Source organism: Eschrichtius robustus, chromosome 7 (assembly GCF_028021215.1).
Source record: "Eschrichtius robustus isolate mEscRob2 chromosome 7, mEscRob2.pri, whole genome shotgun sequence".
In the NCBI taxonomy this organism is placed as follows: Eukaryota; Metazoa; Chordata; class Mammalia; order Artiodactyla; family Eschrichtiidae; genus Eschrichtius; species Eschrichtius robustus.
Window position 1 is genome coordinate 128,083,286 of NC_090830.1, and position 23,753 is coordinate 128,107,038.

The 23,753-nt window shown below is 39.0% G+C and overlaps 2 protein-coding genes across 4 annotated transcripts in view; one reads left to right on the top strand and one right to left on the bottom strand.

Moving 5' to 3' along the window:
- Nucleotides 1-9,929, top strand: part of INPP5F (inositol polyphosphate-5-phosphatase F) — a 90,855-nt gene extending 80,926 nt beyond the window's left edge. Inside the window, exons 1-6 of one of the 2 annotated variants that reach the window (XM_068548665.1) lie at nucleotides 1,896-2,106; nucleotides 3,426-3,497; nucleotides 4,518-4,591; nucleotides 5,010-5,138; nucleotides 5,736-5,823; nucleotides 7,622-9,929. In XM_068548665.1, coding sequence (XP_068404766.1) covers nucleotides 5,051-5,138; nucleotides 5,736-5,823; nucleotides 7,622-8,777 — 1,332 coding nt within the window. In that variant the 5' untranslated portion in view covers nucleotides 1,896-2,106; nucleotides 3,426-3,497; nucleotides 4,518-4,591; nucleotides 5,010-5,050 and the 3' untranslated portion in view covers nucleotides 8,778-9,929. Of the gene's footprint in view, nucleotides 1-1,895; nucleotides 2,107-3,425; nucleotides 3,498-4,517; nucleotides 4,592-5,009; nucleotides 5,139-5,735; nucleotides 5,824-7,621 lie in introns of those variants that run through there. The other variant, XM_068548664.1, reaches the window with a different exon arrangement.
- Nucleotides 9,930-10,642: 713 nt separating this feature from the next.
- Nucleotides 10,643-23,753, bottom strand: part of MCMBP (minichromosome maintenance complex binding protein) — a 69,443-nt gene continuing 56,332 nt past the window's right edge. For both annotated transcript variants that reach the window (XM_068548667.1, XM_068548666.1), the window contains exons 13-16: nucleotides 23,330-23,463; nucleotides 22,244-22,408; nucleotides 12,946-13,034; nucleotides 10,643-12,542 (exon numbers count right to left, since the gene is read on the bottom strand). In XM_068548667.1, the coding sequence (XP_068404768.1) occupies nucleotides 12,416-12,542; nucleotides 12,946-13,034; nucleotides 22,244-22,408; nucleotides 23,330-23,463 (515 nt within the window). In that variant the 3' untranslated portion in view covers nucleotides 10,643-12,415. The remainder of the gene's footprint in view (nucleotides 12,543-12,945; nucleotides 13,035-22,243; nucleotides 22,409-23,329; nucleotides 23,464-23,753) is intronic.

The following is a 23,753-nucleotide window of genomic DNA, read 5'->3' on the forward strand; positions in this document are numbered from 1 at the left end:
ATCACATTGTGGTTTTGATTTGCAATTCCCTAGTGACACATGATGTTGAGCATTTGTTTTTCTTGTGCTTGTTGGGCATTTGTATGTTTTCCTTAGAAAAATGTCTATTCAAATCCTTTGCTCATTTAAAAAATTGGGTTGTGTGTCTTCTTGTTGTTGAATTGGGCTACATGTTTTTGTAAATAAAGTTGTACAGGAACCAGGGCTGGGATTAGGGTGAGGCAAGTGAGACAGGGTTGTACAGGTTGCAGGGTCAGATCCTATCTTTATTTGAAATGTTGATGTTTTGTTTATCATGATATGTTTGCATTAATTTTGATTTTTTAAAAATATCGCACTAAAAACTTACCTTGATGGCTGAGGTTTTTTTGGCATCCCCTTAAATTTTGCGCCAGGGACCAGTGCCTCACTCACTTCACTGCAATCACCGCCCTGTTTAAATACCTGGCGGAAAAAGTTACAAATGCTCCGTCCTGTGCAGCTCAGCAAGAATGGCTGCTGTTCCCTTTTTCGTTACCTCCCAGCACCCCAGCTGGAACTGTCCAGCACAGCTTTGTGCCGTTTGCTTGGTTTCTGCCCTCCTTCGTGCTTACCCGGTGCCCACCCCCGGCCCCGAGCCTTTTTCTGTTAAACCCTGAGCACAGCTCAGTTTATTCCCCGCGGACAGCCCCTGGCGCATACAGATCAGACCTCTCGCGCCGTTCTGTGTCCTTTCCCTTCCAAGCGGCCGCACCGGCTTCAGGGAAAGCTGACTTGAATGACAGCCGATAAGCACCGCCTGGCGCGCTGCGGCCGGGGGAGGAATCTTCAATGTGACGGGAAATCGGCGGTACCGTCCAGGTGCCCTTCAGCATCAGCACAAAGCCAACTCTTTATTTTGTCCAACTCGGACTCACTTTTTCTTACACCGAGAGCACATGACCACTTGCACCCGCGTTAGTGGACTAGTGAGGCGTGCTGCAGCCCGCCCGCTAGCAGCCCTCCAGCCAGCAGGGATGGCCCTTCGCAAAGGCGTGCGTGCGCTCTCACGGGAGCCGGGCTGGGGGACCGGAGCCCGCGGCCACCTCGGCGCCCCTCTCCGCCGGCCCGGGAACCCGCCTTGCTCGCGGCGAGGGTGGTGCCGGGCCGGCCGCGCATGTGCACTGGGCGCGCGCCGCGGCGGAGGCGGGCGGCGGAAGCGAGCTGAGGTTCTGGGCGTGACCCGGCGCGGCCGCGCTGCAGTTGCCGCAGTCGGCGCAGTCGCTGCAGGTGTTAACTCTGCTCCCGGTGGCTCTGACTGAGCTTCGACTCGTGGACGGACGGACGGACGGACGGACGGACTGACGGGATGCCGCGCTCCCACCGGCCTCCTCCGACCGCCCAGCGGCAGGCGAACGCCACGGGCAGTGCCGCCGGCAACGCCGCCGAGCCCAAGCCCGAAGGCGGCAGCCTGGCGACGACTTTCAAGATTTTTCTCCTTTTTGCAGGACTTATGGTTAAAGTTCCCGTGGGGTTGTATTTTTCCTGTAAATTACTGCTTTTCCAAAGCCTCCTGTTAATGTCGCCTGATGACAGTGGCTTTTACGCGACCATCGTCGCGGTGGTGGGGCTGCATGTGGTGCTGGCGGTGTTCGTGTTCATCGTGTGGAAGGAGGGGATGCCTGACTGGTGGGAAGAGAAAAGCGAGTAGCGCAGCGCCCACTTCCCAGCTGCAGGCGCGGGGGCGGGGAGCCCTGAAAGGGGGCTTCTTGTTTTTCTTGTCCGTGTTAAAAAAAAAAAAAAAAAAAAGTGTGGTTTTTTTGTTTTCTGGGTTTTTTTCTGTTTAAGTGGGGCGGAGGGTGGCGGGGAGGGAAATTAAGTATTTACTGCAGCTTATACGTCGGTAAAAATGCGGGGGGGGGGGGAGGGCTGACATTTTTCTAGACTGCCTGTCACGTGCCAAGTGCTTTTCGTCCGGACAGGATGCTTTTGACCGAGATCATGTTTGACCGATGTAAATATTAGTGTCAAAATAGAAGCTAAGATAAAGTAACGCTAATTAGTAGGGTTAGAATTTATTTCATATTACAATACGTGTCGTGACGTAATTTTTATGGCTTGGCTCAAGCGACAATTTTAAGAGTGCACGTAAGTACCAACGCGCACGGCTAAACTACGTTTTACGTCGTTAGTCTGTGTTCTTCTCAGTGAGCCTGCCAAAATCATAGAATTTATGGTTTTTTCTTTACCGTTGGTTATTGCTCATATTTTGGATCAATCTGTGTATTTATTGGGTTCTGGCTTCTGACCTAATTAGTTGTATTTTGGGGGCATATTTTTGGTGAAAATTGAGGTCAGTTTGTTATTTTAGATTAAGACTGTTAGAGTTCACGCTGCAGCAACGTGCTGCCGAGGTAAAATCCTGCACTTGAAGATCTTGGTAAAGTTGTCTCTGCAGTACCTGTTAAACAGTGACCTCATTCTTACGCAGATTATGTACGTGACTTAAATTCCATCTACAAGTGATTTTTTTCTCCCTCCTGTTTTACATTTGCTTTTCAGTAGCATTTGGTAAGTCTTTGCAAATAGCTATGAAATTCTAAGGTAGAAATATCCACTCCAACAGTGAAATTTTGAGAAACAATGTAAAAGCGTGGATTAATTTTCACCTTTTGATTGGAAAAGCTGTTTTAATAGTAGATGAAAGTTTGAGTTCAGATTCTGCCCGTGTTATCTGTTGACTATGTGTAGATTTTCTGCTGACCTTTTTAAAAAAATTAGTATTTGGTTTAATGGTTAATCAATATTCATTTAGTTTCTAACCCTTATTCTGATACTTGATTTTAGGGTGGAAATAAAATATGGCAAAATGGACTTAGAATAAGGAACTGTTTACTCATTCCTTAAAAGCTGAGTAAATCTGTAGTAAGAAAAATGCAAAGTAGTTTGGGCTGGGTTCCATTTTTGCACATAAACATTACATTTACGTAAAGTTCTTTCAAAGGATGCATTCTACATGAGTGTAAAAATACCCTAAATGTGCAGTGTCATTTTGAAGGTTAGGTCATGTGAGATGATCTAGACAATTTCTCTTTTCTCAGCCTCACATTTTCCTTTCTTTCCAACCCTTACCCCCCTCTACCATCATCCAATCCCCCGCCATTATCCCATTTCCCCTGAGTGCTCTCTCCTCCTTGGCTACCTCTCTGAGAAGGGACCTCTTCTCAGCTCCAGTGCTTTCCTTCACCTACCCCACCTTCCTAAACTGGGTTCCTGGTTTTTCTGTTTTTTTTTAATTCCCAGATGGATAGATTGTATATATTTAACTTAAGAAGTGGGACTCATTGATTACTTGATTTTTTTCCCCACCCCAGCCCCTCCAATCTTTTATCATAAGTGGATCTGCTGTAGAAAAAAAAGGTAGATGAAAACAAAAATATTTAATTCCCTGTGTCATGTTTGTTTAGCCTCATTGATGCTACTCACAGAGATGTGGACGTGCTGTTACTGCTTTCTAACTCCGCCTACTACGTGGCCTAGTAAGTTGCTTATTGGTTTAAAGCTTTTACTATTTTTTAATGCGAGTAAATTTCCTTTTTAGAATCGTAACACAAAAAAGTTAAGAATCTAGTTTTGTTATTTAAGAAATTTCACTGAACCCCTTTACCTTACATAATTGTTACATCAATCACTCTTGACTTCAGTTTGAAAATGTGCTTTATAATCAGTGTTTATATAATAGTGTTCTTTTAGTATTATTTCCTATAGATCTCAAGTTTTGATGTATTCCACATATTTTTATTGTGAATGACCATACAGCATTGTTTTTATTACTATACCTTAGTTAAATGTTTCCCCATTGTTAGGCATTAAAATACTTCCATCTTTTTTGCTATTATGAATGATACAGCTGTCTATGTGCAGATAATTGTGTGTGTGTGCACATGCACTTCTCTGATTATAAGGGTATGATGAATTATATGACTTTTGTGCCTTATTGCAAGATTGATCTCCAGAAAGACTACCAGTTAACAATGCCACTAGCAGAAATACAAGTACTTCCTCATAGCCTTACCAGAATTGAGGTTTATTTTTGTCAAATACATATTCACTTTCTTTTTGGCCTTGTGTGAACTGTCATTTTTCAGTCATTGGCCCAGGTGCCTATTGGCACTGATCATATGGATTTTTCATTCTTGATTTTGGATATCAGATTTATCTGCTGTATCAGGAATACATAGCTTCAGTATATGTATGTGTTTTTCTCTCCTTTTAGGTTAAGGTTTAGGTTTGTTGGTTTGATTTCTTTTAGTGTAAGATGTATAAACTGATTTTCCTTTAGGTGTTGAACTATATATTTATGTGTGTATATATATATATATAAAATATTCATCTCATTTCATCTAGTTTTTAAAATATTTTTGTTTAACTCTACCCCAGAATGTATTGTGCTGTGGAAGATTTTAACTGCATAGTAGTTGCTGCTATTATACCTCAGCTGACAAGCCAAATATACTTTTGATTTTAATCCTCTTCTTACTCTCTTTCCCTTTGTCTAGTTATGATGATGAAGTTGACAAAGTAAACCAGTATCAACGACTAAGTCTAGAAGACCTGGAAAAAATTGAAATAGGTAAATTTTAACATACTAACCAAGTCATAGAAAGCAAATATTGTTTCTTCTAAGAGTGGGTCATTATTTAAGCACGTGGTATAACATCTTATTGGAATCAGAAGGGGATAGTCTAAGTAGTACATTTCTTAGGATTTCCTTCTGATTTTGAGAGATTAGTGATGGATATAGTCTAATAATAACTATATTTCTTTCATTACTTGCCTTGTGAAGATTAACCCTGGGATCGAGACAGTTTAAATATTTGAGACTGAAGAATTTTTATTTATAATCTCATGAAACCAAATCATGATAAGCATGTGCTCTCATTTAGATTATGAAGAAAATGCTAAATAATTGATGAATGTTTGTCAGTCTTTTGAAGATACAGAAGAAAGTGTTATGCGAAAGATTTACATGTATTCATTTGGGTCTTTAGGTCCTGAACCCACTCTTTTTGGTAAGGCAAAGTTCTCCTGCATGCGACTGCACTACAGATATAAAGAAGCAAGTGGCTATTTCCACACCTTGAGAGCTGTAATGCGCAATCCAGAAGAGGATGGAAAAGGTAACGGAGAGAGATGAAAGTATTCAGTGATAACTTTTTCTCTGCTCTTATAAGCCCAAGTGGACTTGGGGACTGTACATACCCAGTACCAACTGAATGATCCAGGAAAGTAGCTTTGTGACTTGAGATCTTGAAATAGCAGCTTTGTTCCCAGCAATGCAGGGACATTATTTGAACTGATGATGTAGTCTGGAGCAAGGGAATCTATTATGGGAATTCTCAGTGTGTTTGGCCATATGGGTGTCGTGGCTTTTCCTACCACACATGCGTCTCATGGATAGTAGTCAGAGACAACACCTGTCTTGTTCATGGCTGTTGTCTCAGCATCTAGCAGTGTTTGGACAGATGAGGGTTTCAGAATAAACTTTTAATTCCAATCGATTTGGTTCTTTTGTTCTTTAGTCTTCTGTTAAAATTTTAGAACATTTTGAATTAGTGAGGGGAGTGATGAACAAGTAGCATTTTTCTGTAAATTATAACAAATAAACTTGTATTTAATTACAAGATTACAAATTTCATTTGGAGTTCTGAGTTAGAACTGCTAATTTTTAAATATGTTTTTGGAGAAACTGGCAAGCAATTATATTTGGGTTTCAGATACCCTTCAGTGCATTGCAGAGATGCTGCAGATCACCAAGCAAGCCATGGGATTAGATGTGCCTATAATAGAGAAGAAGCTTGAGAGGTAAGTATACTACTTTGGATAGTAATGTCTTTATTCTTCAGAGAAAAGTAAAGTTTTACTTCTTTTAAAGTATTTGCAAAAGGGAGAGAAATCACATTATGATACTGTGTTGGTATTTAGAGGGAGAAGTATCATATCTTTGTGGATCAGAAAGTAATAATTTTGTTTAAATTATGGCCATGGGACTTCCCTGGCGATCCAGTGGTTAAGACAGACTCCGTGCCTCCACTGCAAGGGGCCGCTGGTTCGATCCCTGGTCAGGAAACTAAGATCCTGGATGCCGCTCGGCGCGGCCAAAATAGTAATAATAAAAAATAAAATAAATTATGGCAAGTGATATATTTTCAAACACTTAAGTATACTCTTAAGAGAGGGAACATTCAAATTTAAATAACTTTTTAGAGAAAATAACCAGCCAGTATGTTTTAAACACTAGGTTTTTGAATTTTGGAAAAGAATGCCTATAAACAGATTATTTTACATTTAAAATCTGTGGGTTTTCCATCTAATGAGCAGGTTTTAAAGTCCACATTCCACTAGAAAAGAGAGTCATTTGGTCATCTAGAGGAAAATTGTCTTCTGTTAGAAATAATTATTTCAGTAGCTCTTTTTTTTTAATTGAATGAGATTATTTAAATTTCATATAATCTATAAAGAGCTACTATAAAGTAGCTCTTTAACATCATAATTTTTATGAAATATTCTCATGACCAGTGATCTTGCATGACCAAGTGTGGAACCAGTGTACTAAGACGTGTGGTAAATAGCACTGACTTTTTTCTTATTTATAGCAGCCATGAGGGATGCCAGAGAAGAAAACACTTAAGTGCAGTTATGTTAAATGTCCCAAGTCTTCTAAAATAAATCCAGGTGGCCCACAGGAAACATAAAGAAACGGCGTTCTTTCCCCTCCCCGCTGTACCTGAATTCAGCAAAATTGGAATGTGTAGACACTTTAGCTAAGATGCTGTAGATACCTGTCTATAGTTGGTGTTGCCTTTGCTGGTGGTTTAGATTGCTGATGTGGTGGATCTGTGCTGCCCCAAATTGTAGCCAGTCACCACATAACGGCTGTGGAGCCTTTGAAATGGGACTAGTCTAAATTTTGGGTGTGGGGTTTTTCTGGAAACATTTATTCTCAGAATAATGCAAAAGCAGAGGTTGAGGCTACTGTTAGGAGGCTTCCCTCCCCTCCTCCATTACCTCCCTCTCCTCGCTGAATGCCAGAGAACTCAACATAATTCATCTAATTACTGTGAAGCGCTTCATTAAGTAGGATTAAAATATTGCAGATGTAGTGTTTCCACAGGGTGGTTCTTCAGTGCACCAGGTGGCCTGCTTGAGAAAGATGACAGCACGTGGGGGAGATGTCTGTGGCCTGCTTGCTGAACTTGGGGTGAAAGTCACACAGCCGGGCCACCAATTCCATTCGGTGCCTGGGGGGTGACTTGTCAATGTCACTTACAAAGGCTTCTGCTGCCCTGTTGTAAAATATAAAATACTATGCATTGGCTGTTCCAAAGACTTAGTTTAAGAAAGATTAAGATATCTGATTAATCATCTCTTAATACTGATTAGTTGAAATGACGACATTTTGTATGTAAAATTGTATATAGCTCACATTTGTATTGGACATTAATGTTCTTGCATTAAGTCCAAGGGGTTATCTGGGTTTATCATTTAGCAGTGTACTGTTTTTAAGAAATTGGGGCCAATTTAAATAAGAGTTTTCACTTACATTAATAATTGGTATACTGGATTCCATGGGAAATTAACTTTTTTCTTTTCTAATTTGTAGGAAGAGCAGTAAACCTCATGAAGACATCATTGGCATCAGATCTCAAAACCAAGGCTCTTTGGCCCAGGGAAAAAACTTTTTAATGAGCAAATTTTCATCTCTAAATCAAAAAGTGAAACAGACCAAATCCAATGTAAATATTGGCAATCTACGAAAGCTAGGAAACTTTACAAAACCTGAAATGAAAGTTAACTTTCTAAAACCAAACTTAAAAGTAAATCTTTGGAAATCAGACAGTAGTCTTGAAACCATGGAAAACACTAGTGTGATGGATAATAAACCCCAGGCAGAGTCAGATGGGGAAATGTCTTCAGATAACGACTCATACCACTCTGATGAATTCCTTACAAATTCCAAGTCTGATGAAGACAGGCAGCTAGCTAACTCTTTAGAGAATGTAGGGCCAGTAGATTATGTTCTTCCTAGTTGTGGTATTATTGCTTCAATACCTCGGTTAGGCAGTCGATCCCAGTCTATTAGCAGCACTGATATTAGCATTCATGTTCCTTCAGAGGTTACTCTTGCTCATGAAAGTGGGCTTGGAAAAGGCTATGAGTCTTCTTTGAAGAAAAGTCCTTCTGCTGACAACATACACACATTGACTGGCTTTGCCAAGCCCGTGGATATTTATTGCCACAGATTTGTTCAAGATGCACAAAACAAAATGACCCAGCTATTAGAAACCAGGTCTGTTTCTCAGCAGGCTAGTGAGGAAGGAAATCAAATGACCAATCAAGTTTCTAACGAAGAAGCTCAATTTGAATCAGCGGAACAGATACCTTCTCGACCATCTCAGTTAGATGTGTCTTTTTCTGCAGCAGGCCCACAGCTTTTGTCAGTTGAACCAGTGCATTCAGTCGTATCTCAAAAGACCCCCGGCTCCGAATCTGGCACACTTGAACTTGAGAGAGGGCTTCACATAACTCCTTCTCCTTCAGAGAGCTGTAGCAGCAGAGCAGTCTCTCCCTTTGCAAAGATTCGAAGTTCCATGGTCCAGGTTGCTAATATTACCCAAGCTGGATTAACCCAGGGGATAAGCTTTGCAGTGGCAAAGGTTCAGAAGAGCCCTGCAGAACCTGAAGGAGTTAATGAAGTCCAGCAGAATGAACTTAAAAATATGTTTACTCAATGCCAGACACGAATAATTCAGATTTAGTTTTTAGCCACACAGAATCCTGTGGCTTTTATTTAATCCAAAAAAAAGGTGTCATATAACCTGTACTGTCTTTGAATCTAGGGATCACAAATTCTAATTATGTTTATTTGGGAAAGGTTTTAAAAGGAGACTGAACCTGAGCAGATTTCCAAATCTGAGAGCTAGGACAGTGGAAGTGCATCATCCTAGAATGTGTAGACCTAAGTAGCTTATACACTACAGAGCAGTTTGTCTCTTTAAAAGTAATTCAGGAATAGATTACTTTGGGACGTAATAACCTGAACCTTTTTTGGAGTGGGGTGGGTGGGTAGAATGTATGAAGTATACACAAAGGGTGGACATGGATCCATTTAGGTGATTAGCATTTTTCATAACTTGTTTTTCTGTTTGTCTATCAGTTCATTTCTGTGTGTTTCCTCTACAAGGTAAATACTTAGTTTTTAGTGACTTCAAAGTGTTACTAGTATGGTGAAGCATTTTAATATAAAAACTGTTGGTTTAAGTTTTTGATGGCTTAACCATTCCCTATAAAGAGTTAGTTAATTGAGGGCTAATGGCGTTACAGTCAAGAAATGAATGCCCATTTGATCCTAATTTTCCCCACATTCTACTTAAATTTAAAATACTGCTACCTTGTACACCCCAAAGTCTAGGAGCATTAAGACTTGTCAGTCATAAAACCTGAGCTGTCAGATGATGTGAACACCAGCACCTATTAATTTTGCTCTCTTTTCAGAAATGTTAAGAATGTATACATATTGGATACTGGTAATGTTTGAAAGAAGTCTTTCAAGTTGTAATTTTTTGCAGGGGGCAGTCCATAACATCCTGTGTAGATGAGCACAACTATTGAAAATTTAGTCTGAAGCACAACTGTGCTAAAACTTTAGGTTTTATGACTGTAACCTTGACCACATGGAACCAGGGCCTTGTCTGTAAGCCTATATACAGTAAGAAAGTTGCACACCTTATTCCAAACAAGTCATTGGTTTGTCTGATATATTTAGAGCCTTACTCTGTTGAAATGATTCTCAGCTAAACATTATGTCTGTTGTAACTTTGATATTTCCACTTTTGTTATTTATTAATGGTATCTTTTTTGAAGTGTCAGATGTTGTGACTATTTAAAATAAAATATCATTATAATTTAAAGTGACAATGTCTATGAGAATTCCTTGAATAATATTTTGAAGATAAAGGTTTGATATTTTATGTCAGACTAAAGAATTTGGAAGCAAGGTAAGTTTGCCATAACTGAACACTTGGTCCCAGGCTTTCCTAATACTTCTCTACTCTTTTTTGAAGTGTTTTCATGACTTTAAAAATGATGAAATGGATCACAAACCATCAGATTTTAAAAACCAAACATCGAAACTGAATGCTTTTTTCTCTTAACCACCTTCTCTTGAAACTATTAGATGTCCTACAACATAAGAGAAAATAAAGTCAAGGTCAGGTGATAAAAGTATGTGTTTTAAGCTCCAAAGAAATTAGTTCCAAAGAGATTTTTGAAACCGAAAATTAAGGAATTAAAATTAAAACTAAATTAATTAAAATTAATTTTAAAACTAAAATTTAATTCCAATCAGGGTGATAATATATAGATGTCTGTTCAGTTTCCCGGTGCTTCAAATAGGATTAACATTGCATTAGAGCAACAAACTTCACTGTCCCAGGAGAAAAGGATTTCTGGAGCCCAGAGTACTAATCTCTTACCTGAGTGGGGCTTCAGAGGGAGGACGCCATGCTGCACCGCCTCTCATACTGAAGTTTACCTCTGGTAATGGTTTTCCACACAGAAGATCACATGGGGTGAGTCTCATAATTCATGAAAAACAGCCCAAAGTACTAGTAATTTAGGAAGTTTTATTTATTTGAAAGAGGGTTTTCCTTTCAGGGGAACTTCTCGGTAAGACCAAGCAAATTATGTACTTCTCTTTGGTAAATTACAATTCACACTGGCACAATAAACACACAGTAACTCATCTACTCTGTTGAATTTTATTCCCACAAATCCAGTTGAGCCTTTGTTTTATTTCTAAAAGTTTAAGGAAGGTCTAGTCTACCAGTTATAAAAATGAAAACCAGTTAGAATTCTAAATATAAACAGATTATTTACATTAGTTTATAAAAATAGATTTGAGTTTAGGAAAAGTTAACACAACTAGTAATTTTCACTTCAGCTCATGAGGCATCATAAATTCCTCCATTTTCAAGGCTGACCCTGTTTTCTTGGTTAGCAATGTCACTTTAGGCCTTGGGGGCCAGGGGGGTGCAGAGTTTAAGTAATCATTTAACTGATCTCTAATGTTTCCGACTAATTAAGTTACTGACTAAAAGAAACTAATCTTTATATATAACCAGTGATACCTTAAAAGTAATGTTCTAACCTTTCCAAAGATTCTTGATGCCACTTATACTACTATACTGTATCAATTCGCTTTCTAGCTATGGATAATATTTTTATTCCTTTGAAAATTTGTATTAAAACTGTAATTTGTCTGGGGAAAACCTAACTACATACAGTTTTATCAGGGCATTCCTGGACTAGCAGATAATATTAGTTCATCTAATACATCTGGAACTAACTGATAAATTTATATAAAAAGTGCAAAATCCAATGTAATCACAGCAACTAAATGACATTTATTAAGGAAAAGAATTAAAAACCATTTTTTTCTAAAGAAGGCATTTTTTAAAAAGTTAAATAAATTTTGTCCTCTTCCTATTTGGGCAAAACAACTTCACAGGGCAGACAGCATTCCCTTAAACGAGTCCATAAAACAGTGGTTCCCAAATACACTGGAGTGAAATGAGAAAAATAAGAACAATGTAGTGTTTTTTCAAAAAGCTACATTTATTCCATTTAAAGGACTATCTCTTGTTCTGAGATTGTCCTTTTATGAAAAAAAAGGGGTGATAATACAGTGACTTCTTTCAGGTTACTTGGCAAAATAAATTGGCAACTCTGTCAATCCCCACAATTTTTGGAAGTATTACTGGTCCATGAAACCCAAAAAGTCTGGGAACCACTGCCATTTAAAGACTTGTTTTTTGCATGTTGTTAACAACTGTTAAATGGAAAAAAGCTGTGGTCAGATGTCTGGGAAATAATATTACAGAATTTCACATGATCATGTGAATTATGGCAAGTATGCTCCATTCCCCAAACTTGGACCACTGTACACATTCACACCCACTGTTCATTGGAAAGACATAAAAATCTGAAGTGAACAATTCCTCTGACTTTGGAATTGCAACAATTTTCTTCAAATGATGTTGATGTTAGCATTTCAACAGAGTCTGGCCTATGACTTAGCCGAAGCTAAGGAAACTAAGGAAATGGTATAATCAGCAACATTATCAATATTAAACTTTTAATATCAAATACATTTTTGTACATTACTAATTTATATAATTATAAAACAAACTTCAAAAGCTCCATAAAATCAGTAAGGAAAAAGCCCTTACTGAATATTATATAAACTTTAGATGTTACCAGGTGTGATTTCAGGAAAAGACATTGGTTCTTTTTTTGATACAAATTATCTACAAAACAGTGTGGTATAAATGATATTTGAATTTTACAATAATGTGGCTACAATTTGCCCATTACTCTTTCATAGATGTCAGTACCTTCAAAGTTCATTTCCATTCACACATTTCTGCTGTTGAAGCCTGGTTCTTCTTAAAGACTCTAGCTGCTTTGCTCTTAGCCATCGTTCTCTAGACAGTGTTGTCTGACCAGCACTGAGAGACAGAAACCTGGTTTGAAATACAGAAACAAATTTAAGTCTAGACCTAGAATAATGACTTTTTTTTTTTTAAGACCTACTGGTTTGTAAGTTTTTTTTAATACTGTTGTGGGAGACAAGACCATCTGGTAACTACAGAACTGAAAAGCCAAGTGAGACTTCTACAAAGGAATACTTTTAATTAAGAGTCATATTTGGAGGGCGATTCCCTCTTTGAAGTGTGGAGAACAGGGAGCGTGCCTGGTCCACTGAGGTGATCCCTGGCCACTGATTCCCCCTCAATGAGTCATTTCACAAGGGATTTTTAGAAGGAAAAAGTTCATTTCCATTTTTATAAGTCTGCCTCAGTTATCCTAAATAAGCAGATTTATCCACAGCTCACTGAAAAGGCGATCGTGGACATGTACACTCACCGAGCTACAATGAGCAACTGGTGGAGATCGTCGGCAGTGATGCTCTGGGGGTCGTTCTTGCGCATCTCCACAAAATCGTCTTCGACTGCCTTTATCAAAACAGTAAATGAACTTTAAAATTATTCCTTATGAGGAAACGACATTTGCATTTTGTAGGGAAAAGGAAGGTAACATGGTGCCTTGCCTGATGTGAAAATGAGGAAGTCAGCCCTGCATCTTAGACAAATGAGGTAATATGGGTAAAAGGACTGAAAACCAAACTTTACACATAAGTTATACCACTGAGGAAAGTACTCTAAACAAAGTAACAAAACTCAAGATTCATTTAAGAACACCAGACAAACAGATAAAAGCCAGCAACTTGCATAGCAAACATGATGCCTTTAAACACAGGGAAGAGAGATGTCAGCAAAAACCGCCAAGTAAAGGACCTCTGAAAATCCTCACCACCATTAAAGGGAACAAGAACACTGGCAAAAATGATCAAAATCAGCTTCTTCAAAACTCTAGACATTAACCAGATGCTTGAAACAATTCGGGGAGCATTTTTTCAAGAAAGATAGGAAGAACAGTGACCGTTGAGACATTTAAATTTGCCCTATTCCTCTACCCACCTCCAAGCAGCCCTGAAAACAGACAGCCTGACAACCACTGGAGAGCGCTGTGGGGCTGCAGCTCTGTCAAAGCACCATTCCCAGAGAACTGTCATTATTTGACTATCTGGTGGTTCCCAGGAAGAATCCATTTGCAAGCCTGTCTTTATTTAACCTGACTTGGCACTTGCCCACTGAAGAGCCTATTCCCCCAGAGAGTTTATCAAAAACAATCAGAAGCAACTACTGATCATCTTAGCCGTCCCAGACATTGGGTAACAGTTGGGGCAAACAGCAGGCTAACCAAAACCATTAAAAAGAAAATCTAGGGAATGAGAGAGATTGGTTCAAGACGGCAGAGTAGATGGACATGCACTCACTCCCTCTTGCGAGAACACTGGAATCACAACTAACTGCTGAACAATCAGCGACAGGAAGACACTGGAACTCACCAAAAAAGATACCCCACAACCAAAGACAAAGGAGAAGCCACAATGAGGCGGTAGGAGGGGCGCAATCACAATAAAATCAAATCCAGAAACTGCTGGGTGGGTGACTCACAGACTGGAGAACACTTATACCACAGAAGTCCACCCACTGGAGTGAAGGTTCTGAGCCCCACGTCAGGCTTCCAACCTGAGGGTCCGACAAGGGAGGAGGAATTCCCAGAGAATCAGACTTTGAAGGCTAGCAGGATTTGACTGCAGGACTTCGACAGGACTGGGGGAAACAGACTCCACTCTTGGAGGGCACACACAAAGTAGTGTGCACATCGGGACCCAGGGGAAGGAGCAGTGACCCCAGGAGAGACTGAACCAGACCTACCTGCTAGTGTGGGAGGGTCTTGTGCAGAGGCAGGGGGTGGCTGTGTCTCACCATGAGGACAAGGACACTGGCAGCAAAAGTTCTGGGAAGTACTCCTTGGCGTGACACCTCCCAGAGTCCACCATCAGCCCCACCAAAGAGCCCGGGTAGGCTCCAGTGTTGGGTCGCCTCAGGCCGAACAACCAACAGGGAGGGAACCCAGCACCACCCATCAGCAGAAAAGCAGATTAAAGTTTTACTGAGCCCTGCCCACCAGAGCAACAGCCAGCTCTACCCACCACCAGTCCCTTCCATCAGGAAACTGCCACAAGCCTCTTAGATAGCCTCATCCACCAGAGGGCAGACAGCACAACCAAGAAGAACTACAACCCTGCAGCCTGTGGAACAAAAACCACATTCACAGAAAGAGAGACAAGATGAAAAGGCAGCAGGCTACATACCAGATGAAGGAAAAAGATAAAACCCCAGAAAAACAACTAAATGAAACGGAGATAGGCAACGCTGCAGAAAAAGAATTCAGAATAATGACAGTAAAGATGATCGAGGACCTCAGAAAAAGAATGGAGGAAAGATCGAGAAGACGCAAGAAATGTTTAACAAAGACCTACAAGAATTAACAAACAAACAGAGATGAACAATACAATAACTGAAATGAAAAATACACTAGAAGGAATCAATAGCAGAATAACTGAGGCAGAAGAACGGATAAGTGACCTGGAAGACAGAATGGTGGAATTCACTGCTGCAGAACAGAATAAAGAAAAAAGAATGAAAAGAAATGAAGACAGCCTAAGAGACATCTGGGACAACAGTAAACGCAACCACATTCACATTATAGGGGTCCCAGAAGGGGAAGAGAGAGAGAAAGGACCCGAGAAAATATCTGAAGAGATTATAGTTGTAAACTTCCCTAACGTGGAAAAGGAAATAGCCACCCAAGTCCAGGAAGCACAGAGAGTCCCAGGCAGGATAAACCCAAGGAGAAACACGCCGAGACACATAGTAATCAAATTGGCAAAAATTAAAGACAAAGAACAATTATTGAAAGCGGCAAGGGAAAAATGACAAATAACATACAAGGGAACTCCCATACGGTTAACAGCTGATTTCTCAGCAGGAACTCTACAAGCCAGAAGGGAGTGGCATGACATATTTAAAGTGATGAAAGGGAAGAACCTACAACCAAGATTACTCTACCCGGCAAGGATCTCATTCAGATTCGATGGAGAAATCAAAAGCTTTACAGACAAGCAGAAGCTAAGAGAACTCAGCACCACCAAACCAGCTCTACAACAAATGCTGAAGGAACTTCTCTAAGTGGGAAAGACAAGAGAAGGAAAGGACCTACAAAAATAAACCCAAAACAATTAAAATGGTAATAGGAATATACATATTGATAATTACCTTAAACGTGAATGGATTAAATGCTCCAACCAAAAGACACAGGCTTGCTGAATGGATACAAAACCAAGACCCATATATATATATGCTGTCTACAAGAGATCCACTTCAGACCTAGGGACACATACAGACTGAAAGTGAGGGGATGGAAAAAGATATTCCATGCAAATGGAAATCAAAAGAAAGCTGGAGTAGCAATACTCATATCAGATAAAATAGACTTTAAAATAAAGAATGTTACAAGAGGCAAGGACGGACACTACATAATGATCAAGGGATCAATCCAAGAAGATATAACAATTATAAACAGATATGCACACAACATAGGAGCACCTCAATACATAAGACAACTGCTAACAGCTATAAAAGAGGAAATCAACAGTAACACAATAATAGTGGGGGACTTTAACACCTCATTTACACCAATGGACAGATCATCCAGACAGAAAATTAATAAGGAAACACGAGCTTTAAATGACACAATAGACCAGATAGATTTAATTGATATTTATAGAACCTTCCATCCAAAAACAGCAGATTACACTTTCTTCTCAACTGCACATGGAACATCCTCCAGGATAGATCACATCTTGGGTCACAAATCAACCCTCAGTAAATTTAAGAAAATTGAAATCATATCAAGCATCTCTTCTGACCACAACACTATGAGATTAGAAATGAATTACTGGGAAAAAACCGTAAAAAACACGAATACATGGAGGCTAAACAATATGTTACTAAATAACCAAGAGATCACTGAAGAAATCAAAGAGGAAATCAAAAAATACCTAGAGACAAATTACAATGAAAACACGACGATCCAAAACCTATGGGATGCAGCAAAAGCTGTTCTAAGAGGGAATTTTATAGCTATACAAGCCTACCTCAAGAAACAAGAAGAATCTCCAACAATCTAACCTTACACCTAAAGGAACTAGAGAAAGAAGAACAAACAAAACCCAAAGTTAGCAGAAGGAAAGATATCATAAAGATCAGAGCAGAAATAAATGAAACAGAAACAGAGAAAACAATAGCAAAGATCAATAAAACTAAAAGCTGGTTCTTTGAGAAGATAAACAAAATTGATAAACCTTTAGCCAGACCCATCAAGAAAAAGAGGGAGAGGACTCAAATGAATAAAATTAGAAATGAAAAAGGAGAAGTTACAACAGACACAGCAGAGATACAAAGCATCCTAAGAGACTACTACAAGCAACTCTATGCCAATAAAATGGACAACCTGGAAGAAATGGACAAATTCTTAGAAAGGTATAACCTTCCAAGACTGAACCAGGAAGAAATAGAAAATATGAACAGACCAATCACAAGTAATGAAAATGAAACTGTGATTAAAAATCTTCCAACAAACAAAAGTCCAGGACCAGATGGCTTCACAGGTGATTTCTACCAAACATTTGGAGAAGAGCTAACACCCATCCTTCTCAAACTCTTCCAAAAAACTGCAGAGGAAGGAACACTCCCAAGCTCATTCTATGAGGCCACCATCACCCTGATACCAAAACCAGACAGATACTACAAAAAAAGAAAATTACAGACCAATATCACTCATGAATACAGATGCAAAAATCCTCAACAAAATACTAGCAAACAGAATCCAACAACACATTAAAAGGATCATACACCGTGATCAAGTGGGATTTATCCCAGGGATGCAAGGATTCTTCAATATACGCAAATCAATCAATGTGACACACCCTATTAACAAATTGAAGGAAAAAAAACATATGATCATCTCAATAGATGCAGAAAAAGCTTTCAACAAAATTCAACACCCATTTATGATAAAAACTCTCCAGAAAGTGGGCACAGAGGGAACCTACCTCAATATAATAAAGGCCATATACGACAAACCCACAGCAAACATCATTCTCAATGGTGAAAAACTGAAAGCATTTCCTCTGAGATCAAGAAAAAGACAAGGATGTCCACTCTCACCACTATTATTCAACACAGTTTTGGAAGCCCTAGCCACGGCAATCAGAGAAGAAAAAGAAATAAAAGGAATACAAATTGGAAAAGAAGAAGTAAAACTGTCACTGTTTGCAGATGACATGATACTATACATAGAGAATCCTAAAGATGTCACCAGAAAACTAGAAAACTACTCGAGCTAATCAATGAATTTGGTAAAGTTGCAGGATACAAAATTAATGCACAGAAATCTCTTGCATTCCTATACACTGATGAAAAATCTGAAAGAGAAATTAAGGAAACACTCCCATTTACCACTGCAACAAAAAGAATAAAATACCTAGGAATAAACCTACCTACAGAGACAAAAGACCTGTATGCAGAAAACTACAAAACACTGCTGAAAGAAGTTAAAGATGCTACAAACAGATGGAGAGATAGACCATGTTCTTGCATGGGAAGAATCAATATTGTGAAAATGACTATACTACCCAAAGCCATCTACAGATTCAGTGCAATCCCTATCAAATTACCAATGACATTTTTTACAGAACTAGAGCAAAAAATCTTAAAATTTGCATGCAAACACAAAAGACCCCGAATAGCCAAAGCAGTCTTGAGGGAAAAAAACAGAGCTGGAGAAATCATACTCCCTGACTTCAGGCTATACTACAAAGCTACAGTAATCAAGACAATACAGTACTGGCACAAAAACAGAAATATAGATCAAGGCAACAGGATAGAAAGCCCAGAGACAAACCCACACACCCATGGTCAAACTCATCTATGACAAAGAGGCAAGGATATACAATGGAGAAAAGACAGTCTCTTCAATAAGTGGTGTTGGGAAAACTGGACAGCTACATGTAAAAGAATGAAATTAGAACACTCCCTAACACCATACACAAAAATAAACTCAAAATGGATTAAAGACCTAAATGTAAGACCGGACACCATAAAACTCTTAGAGGAAAACATAGGAAGAACACTCTTTGACATAAATCACAGCAAGATCTTTTCTCATCCACCTCCTAGAGTAATGGAAATAAAAACAAAAATAAACAAATGGGACCTAATGAAACTTCAAAGCTTTTGCACAGCGAAGGAAACTACAAACAAGACAAAAAGGCAACCCTCAGAATGGGAGAAGATATTTGCAAACAAATCAACAGACAAAGGATTAATCTCCAAAATATATAAACAGCTCATGCAGCTCAATATTAAAGAAACAAACACCCCAATCCAAAAATGGGCAGAAGACCTAAATAGACATTTCTCCAAAGAAGACATACAGATGGCCAAGAAGCACATGAAAAGCTGCTCAACATCACTAATTATTAGGGAAATGCAAATCAAAACTGCAATGAGGTATCACCTCACATCAGTTAGAATGGGCATCATCAGAAAATCTACAAAGAACAAATGCTGGAGAGGGTGTGGAGAAAAGGGAACCCTCCTGCACTGTTGATGGGAATGCAAACTGATACAGCCACTATGGAGAACAGTATGGAGGTTTCTTAAAAAACTAAAAATAGAATTAGCATATGACCCAGCAATCCCACTACTGGGCATATACCCAGAGAAAACCATAATTCAAAAAGGCACATGCACCCCAGTGTTCACTGCAGCACTATTTACGATAGCCAGGACATGGAAGCAATCTAAATGCCAATCAACAGATGAATGGATACAGGAGATGTGGTACATATATACAATGGAATATTACTCAGCCATAAAAAGGAACGAAATTGGGGCATTTGTAGAGACATGGATGCATCTAGAGACTGTCATACAGAGTGAAGTCAGTCAGAAAGAGAAAGACAAATATTGTATATTAACGCATATATGTGGAACCTAGAAAATGGTACAGATGAACCGGTTTGCAGGGCAGAAATTGAGACACAGAAGTAGAGAACAAACATATGGACACCAAGGGGGGAAAGTGGCGGGGTGGTGGTGTGATGAATTGGGAGATTGGGATTGACATATATACACTAATATATATTAAATGGATAACTAATAAGAACCTGCTGTATAAAAAAATAAAAGTCACTGTGGAAAAAAAAAAAACCAACCAAACCAAACCAAAAAAAAAAAGAAAAAAAAGAGAAAATCTGGGGAATGAGATATCCTTAGGGGGATCTGGAGGGGGAGGAATACACATATATATGTGTATATATATATATATACACACACATATGCATATATATGTATATATACATATATACACACACGTATATATACACCTATACACATATACATATACACACCCACACACACATATGTGTGTATATCTATCCCTGACCACCAGGAATTTAGAAGGTCACATGCATGCACAGGGCTGGGCACATGCTCAGAAGATCTGAGCCTGAGCAGGCAGGCCATAAACTCTCACCGCTGAACAACCTTGAGGCTCTGTGCAAGCAGAAGGCAAAGGCTAGGGGGCAGCTGTAAACTGCATGGCTGAGTGTTAAAGGATTGCCGCAACATGGATACAGAGTCCCTTAGCTTAGACTGGGAGACTGCTTCCAGGCATCTAAGGAAATTAAATTTCTATCCAATCACTGCCCACTGAGCTAACCGAGACAAGACTTCAGTGCCCACATACAACTAAGAATACAGACTTTTAAAAATCAGTTCAGGAAAGTCACTAAACAACAAAGAGCAACAACAACAAACCCTGGGGGGGCAGGTGGGGAGGGGGCAGAATCTGCCAGAGCAGAGTTGCCAAATTATATTATTTAAAACACCTGGTTTGGACTTCCCTGGTGGCGCAGTGGTTAAGAATCCGCCTGCCAATGCAGGGAACACAGGTTCGAGCCCTGGTCCGGGAAGATCCCCCATGCCGCGGACCAACTAAGCCCGTGCACCACAACTACTGAGCCTGTGCTCTAGAGCCCCCGAGCCACAACTACTGAAGCCCGCGCGCCTAGAGCCCGTGTTCTGCAACAAGAGAACCCACCCAATGAGAAGCTTGTGCACCACAACGAAGAGTAGCCCCCACTCTCCGCAACTAGAGAAAAGCCCGCACGCAGCAACAAAGACCCAACACAGCCAAAAATAAATAAAATAACTAGATTTAAAAAAAAAATCATCTATAAAACACCTGGTTTTCAATACAAAAAACAGGAGAAATACAAAGAGACAAGAATGTGTAGCCCCCTTCATTGGAAAAGAAGAAGTCCTTGAGGAAACTTAAATATTGGAATTACTACACAAAGACTTCAAATTAGCCATTTTAAATATATTCAAAGAACTAAAGGAAACCATGAATAAAGAACTTTAAGTATGAGAATGATGTCTCACCAAAGAGAAAACACCAGTAAAGCGATAGAAATTATTTAAAAAGCAAACAGAAATTCTGAAGTTGAAAAATACAACTTAAATTAAAAATTCACTTGAAAGGCAGAAGAAAGATTCAGCAAATCTGTAGATAGGCTGACCAAAATTATCTGGTCTGTGGAACAGAAAGCAAAAAGAATGAGGAAAACTGAACAGAGCCTCAAAGACCTGTGGGACACCATCAAGTGTACCACATACATACATGGGAGTGCCACAGAGGAGAACGGGGCAGAAAGAAACTTAGAGAAATAATGGTCAAAAACTTACCAAATGTCTTGAAAACTCCCCCCAAATGTGCATTAATCTGCACATCCAAGGAGCTCAATAAATTGCAAGTAGGATAAACTCAAAGAGATCCATACGTAGACACATTACAGCTAAACTGTCAAAAGCCAAAGAGAGAATCTTGAAAGGACAAGAGAAAAATGACTCATTGTGTACAAAGAACCCTCACTGGAAACTGACTTCCCAGAAAATCCAGAAGGCAGTTGGTGGACTTAAAAGCGCTGAAAGAACAAGCCTATGAACCAAGAATTCTACATCCAGCAAAATTAGTCTCCAAAAATTAAGGAGAAATGAAGACATTCCCAGGTAAGCAAAAACTGAGAATGTGTCACAAGCAGAGCTCCCCCATAAAAAATACTGAGAAATACGAAAGAGAGTTCTCCAGGCTAAAGTGAAAGTAACTTGGATCCACATGAAGATCACTGGTAAAGGTAACTACACAGGTAAATATAAAAGGTAGTATAAATGTCTTTAAAGACAACTGCATAAAGCAATAATTATAAATGTGTTGACAGACGTATCAATGTATAAAGACGTAATGTGAATGATAATAAAGCACAAAGGAGCAGAGAAGGAATGGAAGTATAAAGGAGCAAAGCTTTTGCATACTATTGTGATTAAACTGGCATAATCCTAAATTAATCCCAGATTATCATAGTTAAGATGTTAATGTAGCTCCCAGGGCAACTACTAAAGAAAAAAAAAAAGTCATAAAAGAAAAGACATGGAAATTAAAATTGTACACCAGAAATATCTATTTCAAACAAAAGAAGACAATAATGGAGGAATAGAGGAACAAAAAAGACATATGACACAGAAGACAAATAGCAAGTTTACCTTATCAGTAATTACAGTAAATGTAAATTGATTAAATATCCCAATTCAACATAGGGAAATCCTTTGTTTTAACCCAAACACACCTTGGTTATTTCATCAGATATGCTATAATCCAGGAACCTCAAAAGGGTCAGATAAATGCGGAATTTATTCAGCACAGAAGGCAGCACCGCGGAGAGAAGGCTGTTCATGTACTCCTCCATGTTTGGTGGAATTAGCTGTGGCTGTAAGTGGATCTGGCAGTCTGCCTAAAATGAGAAACAGTACACATTATTTTCCAAGTTCCTAAATCAATCTAGAATTTCAGGGGGATGCATCATCTCTATCAGCCCCTAAGGGAATTAAATACAATTCATCATTAGGGGGAGGTCACTTTTTAATATTAATTTATATGCACTAGAACTATCTCAGCAATAATTACATAAGTTAGCCATTTCTGTTTCCTCAATGGTGTCAGTAGACATAAAAAGATAGTGAATCTCTAAAAAGCAGCTAATTAAAATGTTTTAGATGTTTCCTTAATCACGGAACATGTACTCTATTTCTTACTGAACTGCATTTCTAGAAACCACATATAGCAAATCGCACTTTCCCACAGAAATTTACCATTGGGCCATTTCATTCTCATTCACAGGCAGTTCCTCATATATCAAGGGTGAACGTCATTATACAGAGCAACTATATGCCTTTTCAACAACTGGGCATACTTCTCATCATTAATGACTCAGACGTAAAAGCTCTCTTCATTAGTCACTGATGATTCACCAGAGCATTTCACCATAAAGCATAGAAATAATTACCAGGTGATTAGGAACATTTTAAAAAGAACTCTAAAATATTTCTCATGTAGGATTGGCAGAAAACAATGGAAGAGAGGCAGCAAGAACAAAGGTCTGGATGTTAATCAGGCAATTTACAGACAGTTTCTACTTTCTCTCCCTACATGTGGGAGTTTCTGCTGCCAAGAGTTTTCTTTGCTTGTCTTGTGATTTTCTTTACAGGTACAAAGTTTTCATCCCAGAGAACAAAATAATCAGTTCCCTCATTAATAATCAGCAGCCACAACTTTGAAACAACTTATTAATAATAAGCAATACCAAGAAACAAAGCAAAAATATAGTTATCTTTCCAATATAACCTCCATCCATTTTAAAATGACCCTTCATTACCGGCAGGAGTGATCTCCCCTCCGAAGTAATAAAAACATTAATATTGCAGGGGAATTCCATCTGGTGGTAGCTGAAGTCATAATCCACCTTCTGCCAAGTTATTAGGTTGCTCAGGGCAGTCACATTATGAACACCTACAAAAACAAGGGAATAATTTTTCAGTAACTTGATTTTAGTCACCTAACCAAATTAGTTTTGCTGACATTGATAATAAGACATGAGATTTCTACTGCTTTAAAAAAAGTATATGAGGCACTGTTCAATCTTCTAAATGTTCATTAATTAATAGGCTTCACAGATAATATCTGTCAAGCTAGACAAACATATTTCTGGAGCCAAGATTCCTCCCCCACCCACCCCAAATCTAATACCAAGCATCTGGTGTGCAATTAGATATAAAATAGTTCCCGATAAAAGTATGATT